The sequence below is a fragment of the Octodon degus genome, unplaced genomic scaffold (genome assembly GCF_000260255.1).
Source record: "Octodon degus isolate 3935 unplaced genomic scaffold, OctDeg1.0 scaffold00145, whole genome shotgun sequence".
Lineage (NCBI taxonomy): Eukaryota > Metazoa > Chordata > Mammalia > Rodentia > Octodontidae > Octodon > Octodon degus.
This window is the reverse complement of record NW_004524721.1, coordinates 6088886-6103085: the sequence shown is the minus strand read 5'-3', so window position 1 is coordinate 6103085 and position 14200 is coordinate 6088886. Positions and strand designations below refer to the sequence as shown.

General features: G+C 47.2%; 1 protein-coding gene across 16 annotated transcripts in view; it reads left to right on the top strand.

The window, feature by feature from the left end:
• Kiaa1217 (KIAA1217 ortholog) overlaps positions 1 to 14200 on the top strand; it is a 326909-nt gene that overhangs the window by 303257 nt on the left and 9452 nt on the right. For 14 of the 16 annotated variants that reach the window (XM_004641889.2, XM_004641888.2, XM_023701996.1 and 11 more), the window contains 5 exons: positions 4199 to 4655; positions 5894 to 6077; positions 9619 to 9782; positions 10557 to 10724; positions 13318 to 13437. In XM_004641889.2, the coding sequence (XP_004641946.1) occupies positions 4199 to 4655; positions 5894 to 6077; positions 9619 to 9782; positions 10557 to 10724; positions 13318 to 13437 (1093 nt within the window). The remainder of the gene's footprint in view (positions 1 to 4198; positions 4656 to 5893; positions 6078 to 9618; positions 9783 to 10556; positions 10725 to 13317; positions 13438 to 14200) is intronic. The other 2 variants (XM_023701997.1, XM_023701987.1) reach the window with 1 other exon arrangement.

The following is a 14200-nucleotide window of genomic DNA, read 5'->3' as shown; positions in this document are numbered from 1 at the left end:
TGGAACCGGGGATTGAACTCAGGCCCTTGTGCTTGCCAGGGAAGCACTTATTCTACTGAGCCATCTCCCTGGCCTCCAAGTTTATTGTTGCCTCCTAGAAAAGAGAATTAAATCCCTCTTGAATGGGCTAGACCAGTTTCTTCACTGAGGTTACACCAGCTTAACAAGGAAGGTCTCTGTGGAGGAAAGACTCAGAGAAGTCACTGACAGATCCACGACTTCTGGAAAAGAAAGTTCAAGACCCAGCCCAAGCCCAGGCCCCGCAAGTGTGTGGGAGAGTTTCCACACACCCCTGCGCCCAGTGGACCCCTCTGGTCCTAGCCCAGGCCCAGCCTGTGAGTGAGACCTTCAGCTGTGCTCTCAGGACCCCTCCGAACTCCTCCAGAAGCAGCCCAGGCCCAGTGTGTGAGTGAGAACTTCTGCTGCGCTCTCAGGACCCCTCCAGACCCAGCCCAAGCCCAGGCCCGGCCAGTGTGGGAGAGCTTCCACACTCCCCTTTGCCTGCCAGATCCCTCCAGATCCAGCCCAGGCCCACTTGTGAGTGAGTCCTTCTGCCCTGCTCGCTGGACCCCTCCAGGCCCAGCCCAGGCCTGATATACAGGCCTGGGGTGAGACTCAGCAGCTGAAGTCCCTGCAGAGAGGCTAGGGGCCAGAACCACCCAACTAATCCAGGAGCAGAACATCTTCCCAGAGGGCAGAATGGGCTCACTTCCAAGGGCTGCAGTAGGAAGAAGTTGAGCACAGCAGCCAGACCCAAGCCAGGCACAACTGGATGCATTCAAACTTTGTAGATCTGCACCCGAATTTCAGTAAGTGCTAAGGTCATAATGGCACCAAAGGTCAGAGGCCAGTGCTATACGAAATGACAATGAGAAGGAGCAAAATGCAATCTCAGGCCCCAAGCCTACCTAGAACAAGTGCAGAAGACACTAGCACAGAAGAAATTGGGACTCACACAGCTGAAATCTCTGAATTAATTAATAGCATCTGAAGGTATAGAGGAAATCAGATCAGAAATAACCTCTGAAAGGGGCCAGGGAGATCACTCAGTAGAAAAAGTGCTTCCCTGGCAAGTGCAAGGGCCTGAGTTCAAAGCCCGATTCTGGGGAAAAAAAAAACTTCTGAAAGAAAAAAAAGTTCCAAAACTCCACACCCACTGAAAAGGTGTTCATGGAGACCAGGGTGTAGCTCAGTGGCAGGCAGAGCAGCCACCTTGAAAGCTTTTGGGCCTGGGCTCCATCTTCAGCACCCCGAAAGAGAGGAAGAGGGGGAGGGGAAAAAGGAAGGAAGTAGTGCTGACATCTAAGTATGGAGGATCTGTGCTGTCACGAGCACTTTTGCAAATATCTCCCCTTTTGCCACATACACTCTTTGAGTGACACTTAGATCTCTTTATTCCCAGCACAGTAGTTCAAATAACTTACACTTAAGAGCACTCTCTATGTGTTAGGTATGAACTGAGTCCCTGACATGCATTTAACTTGTTTAGTCTAGGAACTGTTATTTCTGCTATCTGTAGGTGGAATCTGAGGCTTAGGAAGGGTCCCTGCTCCTCAGGTGTCCTGGGCTGGAAATGAATAGTTTGACTCCAGAGTGAGGATGCTGTCTTATCTCAAAAGGATGCAACCAGGAAAATGAGTGTTCTCTGTATGTGTTCTGTCTGCTGGGTATGTGAATACATCATAAGCAAGACCAGTGAGACCTCCACCTTACAGAACTCTCTCTGTCTCTCTGTCTCTCTCTCTCCCTCCCTCCCTCCTTCCCTCCCCCCCTTCTCTCCCTCTCCCTCTCCATCTCTCCTGGGAATTGTTGATCTTTCACAACAACCACAACAAACCACTTCCCAACAGTGGCAGTGCCTGAGTGTGGTTTTATTTTGTGTTTTTGTTTTGTTTTTAATGGGAATAGGAAAGTGTAAGAAGTTACCGTTTTGGATCAGATTTTTTTAATAAATCTCACATAGAAGTAACATGCAAGAAACTTTCTCTTGAGAATTTTCATTGTCAGCTATAATCGTGTGATCAGATTTGTGAAAGAAATATAGGAAGTGTTCAGATAACCTTAAGGTAATGTATCGATTAGGAGGAGCAAGTTGGATTTTTCTAATCAGAAAAGAGGCCTTTTGAGATAATTCTCCATGGTGAGTAGTACAGTGACCTGCTAAGTGCCAGAGTACCAGGTGCCAGGTAAACGGAATTCAAACCAAAAATGCCTCCTACCACACAATCTATATCTGACTATGCATGGGAATGAACTTTATTTTCATTAAATGTTCTCATTAAGTCATTCATTTTAAGTGGCCAAATTTAACTTTTTCTTCCAAGAAGACAAAAGTTTATTAAAATAATTCTTCATTAAGCTGTCACCCAAGTGTGGTAATACTCACAAATCTTAAAGCTAGTCAACATTGTTAGGTGAAAATAGGATCCAGCAGGAAACATTGTCCATTTTTTTCCCCTGAAAAACAGAAGATGTTTTTGCAGCCAGTATAAAGTAATAAAAGCTTAGCATTCACCTTAATTCTGGCGGATGCAGTTGAAAAAAATAGGGAGACTATGTGTTTGGAATAATATGTGAAATTTTTGTATCATAAATACTCAGTAAGAATGAAGTATAAAACCAGCTAAGTAACTTTTAAAATAAAAGGAATTTTTACTGCCTCAGGCTGTCCATCACGAGTCTGTCTATAATTTATGTGGTGTGTGACAGAGGAGGAAGGCAGGAATCCTCATGTCCCCATGGAATGCTTATGTCCTTGTCCCATGGCAGAGAGGGTAGAAGAAGCAAGAAACAGCGCAGCTCAGAGCAGAACGAGGAGCCAGGAAAGATGCCGCAGAGGCGGGGCACATGCTGAGTCCCAGGCATCGACAAGACATCCAGAGGGAGCTGCTGCAGGTGCTTAGCAGAGCGGACTGGCCCTGGAGAGAGTTAGAGGCATCCCCACCCCGATCTGGAAGGAAGGAGAAAGGCGGGAAGGAAGGGCATAGGGTTGGACCTCAGCTTCATGGAAATGATCCTCTAAGTGGAAGACATGGTCGAGGTAAAGTGGCAGGGTGAGGAGAACAAAACTGCAGGAATCTTGGGGGTGTAAGAGGCTGTGGTAGGTGGATTAGCAGCAAAAGAAACAGAACTGAGCAGCAGCTGGGCATCTCAGAATGAAACATCCTTTTCAAATCAGAGGTGACATGCAAGAAACTTTTCAAATCAGAAGAGAGATGGAGCATTTCAGTAAGAAGAAAATACTCAAGCTGGACGTGGTGCTGCACACCTATAATCCCAGCACTCAGGAAGCTGAGGCAGGAGAATTGTTGCAGGTTCAAGACCAGCCTGGGCTACAAAGTGAGCTCAAGGACAGCCTGAATTGCATAGTGAGACTGTCTGGGGAAAAAAAAAAGGAAGAGAATACTTGGCTAATCAGAAATTATGGGTCAAATACTATGTTTGACTTTAGCACATTAATTCTAACAATAGCCCCCAAGGAATGCAGTTATCACTGTCACCATCATCTTTATATTCTACAGAAAAGGATGTCAGGCTCTAAATAGGTGAGGCCCCCACATTCTGGTGGAACCCGCTATCAAACACAGTGCATCCACCCCCAGAGCCCCATCTTTTCCAGTCCAGTCAGAGTGGAGGTGAACAGACTGTATGACATGACTCAGAGAACCAGAGGAGGATGAGGACGAGACACATGGAGAGGCCTGGAGCCACAGCTACCCTGGCAGACAGACAAGATGGAGACAGCAGCAGGTTAAGCAAAAGAGCAAGCCCAAGGTCCTGGAGCATGACAGTCTCACCCTGGGATGTCCATCAGGGACAGGGGTAGGAGGCTCTAGGAAGTTTCATGAGTAAGAAGCGAGTGTCCTTGAGGCTGCACAGGTCAGGATCAGGCGGGAAAGTTAGTCCTGTGCTGTCACATAGTTCGCTCTGTCACCCCCCACACACACAGCACCAGTCTGGGTGCCACAGTGCTAGTGGAGGAGAGTCTGTCTCTGGAGAAAGGCCTGGGAGGGCAGCTGCAGAGAGGACAGGGAACCCAGCAGGGCTTCACAGTGTTGCTGTAGAAACCCTCACCTCTGAGCTTTTGAATGTCTGCACCACAACTGGCTTTGGGGTACATGGGGTTCCAGTGCACCAGAATAAACAAACGAAGTGATACATGTCAGCGGTTAATGCTGCTGTGTGTGTTTTCTCTTAGACATGTCACCGACGGGCTCCTGAAGGGCACAGATGCAGCCCAGGCCGCTCAATACGTTGCTATGGAAAAGGCAACAGCTGCAGAAGTCCTGAAGCATCAGGAGGTGGCAGCCCATGCCCCCAGCCAGCCCCTCCATGGCACCCGAGTCCCTGGAGACGTCAAATCGGAAGTGGTGGCCCTGTCTAGCATGATGGTTCACCATGCGCAGAGCTCTCCTGTGGTCATCCAGCCCTCCCAGCACTCCTCGGCCCTGCTGAACCCTGCCCAAAATGTGCCCGGGGTGACAGCTGCACACACCACCAGTCCTCCGGGGCTCCCACAGGAAGTCGCCCCTGCGCTGCAGTCCACTGCGACCCCACAGTCCCCTCAGGCACCCATGAATGGTTCTGCCATGCAGAGCTTGTTCATTGAGGAAATCCACGGTGTGAGTGCCAAGAACAGGGCAGTGTCCATCGAGGTAGAGTCCTGTTTCCATGTCTCAGAACTCCATAAACATGATCCTTTCCCTCAAGGAGGTGACAGGCTGGATAGAGAGATAATATATTTGAATACTGTATGGGTTAAAGACGTTTTTATGAATGTTAGATTCTTAAAGCTAAAAGTGGGATTCAGTGGCTAAGGAAGGTGAGGGAGAGGTCCTCTGGCCTGAGAGGCCACACCTGGCCTGTAATAATGAGTCACTGCGGTGCAGAGAAGCACTGACCGACAGGCTCTCCTGGAGCAAGCCCTAATGTGCACCATTTGCCAGGTTCTGTGGTGTGAACACTCCCATGTGGCTGACTTCAGTCTGTAGAACGATATCACTGAACAGAAACTGAGGGAAAAATGGAGCCATCAGAGTGTGCTGAGCCAGCTCGTGCTGCCGGCTGAGGCTTCCAGGGTACTGAGGCAGACCTGGGGAAGCTTTGCCACTGGTCCTGGAAGATGGGAGAACGGGGGTGAGCACAGAAGGGCACTGGGGCACTCCAGAACGGGGCACGCTGGAGGGATGGCTTTTAAAATAAGGAGAGGTACTTTATTTTAATGTGATTTTAATTTAAAGTATTCTAATGTATGTGGGTCATAAAACTTGAAGAAGCTTATAGGTCACCTGCATGCTCCTCCTCCTCCTCCTCCTACCTTGTAACTAAGAAAATCTGACCCAGGTGGTCATGGAGCGTGTCTTGGAAAGAAAGCAAGACTAAGACTGAGCGTGTCTACTCATTGAATGCATTTTTAACTACTGTATCAAGACACAGTAATGGAGCACTGTGTGATACAGTATGGACATAGGGATTTTTGCTGTTAGTGTATGTTTTGGTTATTATACATTTGTTTGAAAACCTCAATAATGAAAATTGAGTTTTGAAAATAAAATTTTGGTAGTGGAAGACATACCTTTGAGAGCATTATCTGTGTCCCTTGCTATTTAGTGTTGGAGACGTAAACTTGGCAAGTGTTCAGTGATTTAAGGCATTGATTGCTTGTCTGTGGATGACATCACAGCCCGTGTAGCTTGCTGTGGCAGATGGCAGAAGGACAGGTAACTGGGACCTGTGTGTCCTGTGCAAGGATCCCCACGGAAGGAAGCCAGGGCACTATTTTACCAATGCTTTTGCTGTGCTATACCCCTTCCACCTCTGATGTGACAGCTGCAGACTAAGGTATCTTTTCCCTCTGGTTTTCAAACTTTCTTCACTTGCCATTTTCCTTCAGAAAGCAGAAAGAAAATGGGAAGAGAAAAGGCAAAATCTGGAGCACTATAATGGGAAGGAGTTTGAGAAGCTTCTAGAAGAAGCTCAGGCCAACATCATGAAGTCGATCCCAAACCTGGAGATGCCGCCAGTCTCAGGCCCACCACCAAAGGGGGATGCCGCAGTGGACAAGCCGGAGCTGTCAGGTGAGGTCGGGCCAGAGCAGGCACGTCAGGAGCAAGGCAGGACAGACTGTCTTCATGCTGTGGTGTCACATGCACATTTGTGCTGGACAGTGGGACCAGTGACCCACTTAAGAGAATCGTCTGGTGATGCCTAGACCCTCTCTACTTTTGGGCTGTTGTCTCAGGGCTAGGAGAATGATGTCCATGCCGTAGTTATCTTTCTCATTGCTGAGACTAAATACCCAACACCCCAAAGTTAAGGGAAGAAAGGCTCACAGTTTATACAGGCCTTAGTCCACAGTTGGCTGGCTCCAAGGCAGGGTGAATGGCAGACAGGCATCACAGAGGAGAAACATAAGACAGCAGAAGCAAGCAAGCAAAGGCCAAGATAAGCTCTTTCTCTTCTTTATACTGTACCTAAGCCCCCAGGATTAGGGCGGTATCAAACCAATCAGTGGAATGATTTAGTGATCACCCACTATTAATCCCAGCACCCTCACTCCTAGCGTTGCATCGAGAATCCATCACACTCTAGCCAAGTGTGGGGATGCGCAGCTATAATCCCAGCATTCAGGAGGCTGAGGCAGGAGAAGTGTTGCAAGTCTGAGACCAGCCTGTCTACAAAATGAGTTCAAAGCCAGCCTGTACTTCATAGTGAGACCCTATCTCAAAAAAACAAAACAGTCACACACTGTATATTAAGCCACCTCTGAAAAAGCCCCACCTATGACTGCATGAGGCTTTGGGGGACATGGAGACACAAGCTGTAACAGCCCAGTAAAGGAAAATGTAAAATCTCAGCTTCTGCATTTCTTCACTGTGCAATATATCCCAGCATCAGCTTAGAGACTCTGAGGCCTACATTTGAAAGAGGAAAGGAAGTTTCATGAATTCCTCAGGGGATATTAGAGCACTTTTTAAACTGCAATTTTAAAAGCAAAATTCTGTAGAATATACAGTTGTGCCTTCGCTCATAACTTGAATTCTTTCCATGATTCTGGCTGCAGAATTCATTCCACAATTCCAGTTGCAAATAAACTGCAAGCAACTAGCTCAGGTACAGAAATTTGAACATCAGTTTGTCCATAATAAGACAAGGTACTGTTGTGGGCCATATAATATTTTGGCCAACAGTGGACCACGTAAGATTGCTGGCCTGGGAGGGTCCCACGGCCCAGTGATGTCACCACCACTTTAGTACGTGTAGGTTCAGTGTGCATAGGTATGCTCTGGTGCTTACAACTCACCACAGTTGTCCAAGGACACATTCCTCAGAAGGTGGCCCTGTCAGTAAGTGTAACTTTAACAAAACTCAAACTATTAAGTCTTCCACCAGTAACAAACCACGTGAACTTGAAACCGTGTCATTTAACTTGCAGCCTGGTATTGCTGCATGGCACACTCAGTGGTGCCTTGTCCAGCACCAAAGTTCATTTGGACAGGAGTCCCCACCTTAGCGCCTGGTCACAGAGTCGTGCCTGGATTGGATGTGTCCGGGAACACCCCCTCCCCTCCCATTCACCTCAGCCCCAGAGTTCCACTGTCTCAGTGTGCAAGCAGAGGTTGTCCCCCTTCCCACTGCCCTCGGGTGAGGCCTGTCGTGGCGCTTGGACAGCCAGGTCAGCCTGCCTGGGAGGAAGGGGCTGGGAGGGGTGGTTCTTCTGTCATGAGCAGGGTGGTCCTCTCAGTCCCTGCCCCCAGAGTTCCTGGGGGATAAAAATAGCTCATTTCTTTACACTTGTGTCTTGCATAATTCTGTTGTTACTAATTTGGCTGTATAGTCCTCCAGTACAATTCCCACAATTGTTTCTTCTCACATTGGTACAATGAAATTACCACATTTTACATTTTTGTTAAGTTTCACTATTTCAGTTTGAAAATATTTTGCCCAAATTTAAAAAATTACTCACAACAGTATTTTTGCTCAGTTAATATGTTACCTTTTTTCTTCCTTTCTCTCACTCACCCGACCTTCCTCCTTGTCCTTTGCTTTAATGATACTCTGATTTCTTCTCAGATATAATCCACTCCTTTACATGTCAGCACAAATATGAAAGGGCATCGTGCATTACCTGCCATTTTCATCAATTTGTCATGTTATCATTATTGAATGTTATCATTTTTGTATGTGTTTATTAATGAGGCAAAATTTTACATTGAAGGGTTTTGAAACCATTTGTATTTCTTCTGATTTTAATTATCTGATTACTTAAGTAAATAGGATATGTAGCTATTCAATAAATCAGTGTAAAAATTTTAGAGATTGCGATTTCAGCCATTGTTAAGGAAAAATCATTCACTAGATGTGGTTAAAAGAGCAAGAAAGCTTTATTCAAGCTCTTTGCAGTATGATAGAGATAGTAAGAGTGGAGACTCTGGATGAACTTTTTGAGCAGGAGCCTTTGCTAAAGTTACGCTCAGTGACCAAGGTTAGGGGAAGTCAAAAAGGGCTTGGAGAAGATTGGCCGAAGCCTGGAGCAAAGGGCTCTGTTATCACAGTGGAGTGGAGTGGAGGGCAGGGGAGAAGACAGGACAGGACAGCCACCTACTGGGCTGGTCAGCAGTGCAGATCCCCGGAGGAGCCCTGACCTCCAGGCCTGGTCCAAGGCCCCTTCCAGAGCTGCCACCACATAACCCACACCCTCAAGCACAAGACTGGCCTGCTTGGGTCCTGATGATTTACCCAGGTCTAGACAGAAATTCAAGTATTTCCTTGAAACAATGCAGTCTTGCTTTCCCAGCAAAGAAAAACATACTCCTAGAAAGCCAGGCCATGTCCCTAGAGAGAGGTGGGACAAAGCTCCAGATCCTGAATTGCAAGTTCTACTGCTTTTGCGAGGCTTTCTGTCAGATGTGGATAAACAGCAGACCATTGAGTGACTTGAGTACAGAATGGCTTTTCCTACATGTTTGGGACACTGAGGAGCCACCTGCGTCTCCTCACTGTAGCTCTAAGACTGACCTACGATTCTCCAAGCGCGGCCTGCTCTTGCTGGCTGAGTCTTGTCTAACCTAGTACTGCAATGCCTGCCGCTCTTCCCCAGAACTCCACTTGCTCTCTGGCCTTGTTCTTTATTCCTCTGTCCGCTCCGGCCTCCCATGGCCAGATCGCTGTAACAGCCCTTGCATAAGTCCTTCTTTCTGGACCCGCTGTTGGACTGAGAGGATCACAGCTTGGGAGGCCATGCAATGATGTTCAGAAAAGTTTGCGTTTTTCTGAGTGATACTCAGCGTTTTTGTGCAATGAAAAATTTGTTTACTAATAATAGCTAGTACTCGACATGACCCTAACAATTGCCAAGGGCTGTGTGTAAGTCATTTAATTTTCAGAACTCCCAGTGGAAAGAATATTAATGTGATATCTATTTTAAAAATGAGAAAACCAAGGTAAAGAGAGATTGGGTAACTTGTTCTGGGTCTTTCTGGGATGTAAATACAGTTAGTCTTTAGGGTCTACACTCTTAACATGTTCTAAGTCAAACTGCATTGTGTTTAAGGCCACGTGCTGGATTTTGTGGATGTGATCTTGACAAGAATCATGTCTGAACACCTTGTTTTCCAGAAGACTCTCCAAATTCAGAGCAGGACTTGGACAAGCTGGGGGGAAAGTCCCCCCCTCCTCCCCCGCCACCTCCTCGCCGAAGCTACCTGCCCGGATCAGGCCTTACCACCACGAGGTCGGGTGACGTGGTGTACACCGGCAGGAAGGAGAGCGCCTCCTCTAAGGTCTGATGGCTTGTGCCCTGGTCAGGCAGTTTCGGGGTGCAGAGGATACCCTTACATGGGTTCTTCTCTTGGTTAGAATGTAAAAAGCAGGGAGACAGAGTAGACGCTGCTGAACAGATCCCTAAGAAGTGCTATGGAAATGTCACCCGGGGTTGCAGACCTGACTCAGCCGTATGAGCTTGACTTTCAGTGTGGAATGGCAGGCACAAGTCCTCCTTTCTCGCAAGACTGAGACAGGTGAGAGGGCAAGCAAAAGAAAGACTAATCATGCAAAAGTAGTTGAGGTTAGCTGATAGGAGTTTATTACAACATAGAATAATGTTGAGTGAGCTATAGCTTCCATGTAACTTGCCAAGTTTGTCTCCTATGTTAAATTTATTAAGATATAATTTATTAAGATATACACACCCGTAATCCCCGCACTCAGGAGGCTGAGGTAGGAGGATCACTATGAGTTTGAGGCTAGCCTGGGCTACATAGCAAACGCTGTTTCAAAAAACAAAGTTATAATTTTTAAGGAAATGGCAGAATGCTTTTCATGAAGACAGTGAATATTGAGGAATTACAGTTTTATTAAAATTCTTCAGTCCATTCAGTAAAATGACACCTTCCTCAAACAGTAATTGGAGATAAATGCAAGGGAATAAAATAGGCTTTGGGCTAGACCTGAAGAGCAGGAAGCCAGTAGAGCAACCAGTGGGGGCTGCATGGTCGGTCTGTTTTCCCTGCCCCTGGGAGCTGTTAAGCCAGTGTCTGCGGCTTGAATCTCCACAGGCGAGCAGTGAAGATGCTGGACCCAGCCCGCAGAGTCGAGCCACAAAATGTGCGACGGAGGAGCCCGCTGCAGCCTGGGCCCCTGCCCCCCCACCAGTCATTACCTCTTCCTCCAAGGCGGAGGAAGAGGAGGAGGAAGAAGGGGACAAAATTATGGCAGAGCTCCAGGTACGTGCACCAGGTGACCACGGCCAACCCCACCTTCTCTCCACAGATCTCAGAGCTGCTACCTGGTGAGGGCCAGCGGGGGCTGTGTCAGCTGTGCCTCCACCTTGCCAAGATATCACTGAACCAAGGTCTTGGTGTAAGCCGTGAGCAAGGCAGGGCCATTTCACCATGCAGCCTGGGAAGGGCTACATAGAAACCTCAGCCGCACACCGCTCGAGCTCTGGGTGGCAGGATTGACTTTCCTGCATTCTAGACTTAAAACTAAAAAGATTCAGACAGTGATTAGGAAGACAGCGTTAGTGTTGTCTGCCTTGATAAGGACTGACCGAAGTGAACGCATGGCTTTGCCCTTTGACAGATTGACCCTGAGCTGTGAGGACCAGGGCCTGGCCCCTGTTGTTCCTACAGCTTCCTGTTTGACGGTCATCTTCTCAGGGGTTCTGAAGAGCTCAGCCACTTTGTTTCCCTTTTTCCTTGGCCTGTTGGAGAAACAGAACATTACTACTTTAGATAGTTACTTTTATACTAATGTACATGGTTGACTCCTAGGATTAAGGTTAGGACTCAGGCTGTAGGTAAAACTCATTCCCTGTTCTGACCAGGAATGTGGCTCTGCCCTAGAAGTGTGTTCTGTGCACTTGTCTAATTTCAGACACATATGCTTTGGTTGACTCATGCTTATTATATGAAGCTCCTGTCAATCAGATAGTCAGACCACGACCTCCTGGGGGCCTCAGAACACGTAGTAGCACCACTGTACTGGTGGCTTTGTGCAAGCCCATCAATTTTCAAATTTCATCTGGAGCAGGGAGAAATTTCAAACCATATTATTTTCAAGACAGTTGTTGTACTCTGGTTTCCATGGTAACAGCAACCAAAATTGACCTGTCTGCATCTTCCAGGGAAGATGGGGCTGCTGATTGTGTGGTCATGCACAGGAACCCTTTTGAGCCTCCCAGAACTCACAGACTGGCCTGGGGCCTGCCCTCTGCCAAGTCAGTCTGCTCACGGCTTTTGAGACTGGTGGGAGACTCTTACGCATAGGAACCATAGCTGTCTAAAGTTAGGAACTTGCAGATGTGTGAGCACTCCTGTTTGAGCTCTCTAAGAGAAGTCACACATTTGCTCTGAGCACTAATGTCAGCCCACCACTTGGTGATGTTTTCCTCCACAGCAGTGTTTGTCTTAGGTAAGCACCTTACAAAAGTAGAGTGTCCTGCTGCTTACCCTGTGACTGCTACCAATTTAACGGTGGTATCAAGAACTCTAACCCTCATGTGACTCAATCCCACTGGGATGAAGACCCAAGCTGCTGAGCCGGCGCTGGCCAGGGGTCTGGGTCTGTGCTGGTATCTTTGCCTGGGAGTTAGATCCCAGGCAGGACGAGGAGATGTCATGGGACATCTTAATGTGGTTTGTGTCACTGAGCATTGGAGAAAAAAAAAAAAAAAACATAGGTTGCAAAATCCAGACACTAACAGCCCAAAGCAAATGGCAGATGACCTCAATCCATCCAAGATGGACCATGCACAACAGGCCTGGCTTTCTAGGGAGGAGATACAGTGACAACAGGACGGACAGAGTCATGAAGTTCCCAGTGACAGTACTTAACATTTTAGAAAAGCACTAAGCAGTTATTTAAGATGATTCACATTATTACAGAGGGAGTAAAACAAAAATATCCTACCAGCCAGGAATTCTGATTTACCTCTTCTCTGAGCAAGGTTTGGGAAACAGCACTTTGTAAAGCAGGGTATTGCTGAGGCCATAAATGTTCAGAAAGCGGGGTCCTGTGGCCATTACTGGTTTCTGGAGACTGTGGACACCTGTCCTCTCTGTTAGCCTTACAGATTCAGCCTATACTTACTTTCTCTTGAGAACTGACCCGCTTGACTCAGCTTTACTCAGGCCCACTGGTGGCCCTCATAGTAACCACAGTTGGCTTCTGAAGACAAATCTCCACAGCTCAGGTGGCTCCCTGGCTCTGGGGAGTATCACTATTGTAAGCAGGCCTCAGAGCATGGGAGGACCTGTCGCTATTTCAGAGAGTAGCTTGCTAAGGAATAGATTTAAGGTTTAAAGGGTTAAAATGTCTTGTGAGGGTTTGTTTTTTTTTTTCTAGTTTCAATAAAGCTAGTAAAAGATGAAGGAAAAAGATGTCTCTTTGTTTTAATTCACTTTCATATTCAACATTTTGAAAAGGCCAAGAGCAAGGAGCCTTAATAAAAGCAAATCAGGCTCATGGCTAGAAGAAATTGTGTTCCTTCTCCATTCTGGGTAAGCTGGGCCTTGAAGCCAGGCCCTCACACTTGCAAACAGGTGCTATCCCCCAAGCCACACCTAGCCTGAGGGTGCCCCCCTTCTAGGGCTCTTCCAGCTCATCCTAATAAGGACGACTTTCCCTGGCCTCTGCCCCCAACTCTTTCTGAAGACTTGAGGCCCAGTAGGGAGCAGGATCTCGGGTGTTAGCTCGCTGGAGTGAGCTGTCTGCAGGACCAGGGCCGGGGTCCCCTCATCTCTGGATTCCTGTGTGTTTCCTCTTTTCTCTTTGTCCCCTGGGATCCCTGTTAACCTCCCTATTTTAATTCTTTAGGCATTCCAGAAGTGTTCCTTTATGGATGTAAATTCAAACAGTCACGCTGAACAGTCCCGGGCTGACAGTCACGTTAAAGACCCTAGGCCAGGCGTCACAGCCCCACCCAAGGAGAAGAAGGTAACAACGTGGCAGTTAAACATTTGCCACATGGTCAGACAGCCCTGCCCTCCTTGCTCTGACACTAACATGGCCCTCGCGCTTGACCTTCGTTCCTTCTCTTTTTCCAGCTCTCTCTCTCTCTCTCTCTCTCTCTCTCTCTCTCTCTCTCTCTCTCTCAACTAGTAGACACACAGGTTTAGGTTAAGATCAGAGATACCTGGCTCAGGTTTCTAGCATAATAGATGTATTTCCTATGCATGGCATACAGTAGTGTATGGGAAAAGAAGATAGTATCTTCCCAGACTAAGGAATTCTAGAACGTTTTTTAAAAGCAGAACAAAAAATAGTGATCCAAGTACAAAGATGTTTTTCTATTTTTAACATGTCTTCTAGAAAATAAAAAATTGATATTAAAGATAGATAAAAACCTCAGATTCATGGAAGAAATTCCCAGCAGAAAATACCTGTCACTACACAGGCACCATGGTAGAACTGTGGAGCTGTTTAAGTATGGATTTGTAGCTACATCTAGGGGGGCCACGCAGAACTTTTGTGAGTATTACCAATTTTTAAAGTGCATCTTCTAAGATGGTAAGCTCAATATAATTTTAGTGTTAAAATATATCGGGGGACGGGCTGGTGAGATGGCTCAGTGGTCTAAAGCACCTACTTAGAACAAGCTTAGCAAAGCACAGAGACCGCGGTTCAATCCCCAGCACCACATGCCAGCCAGCCCCACCCCCTGGTGACCAGGGCTGAGCTGGCCACACACACACCCACA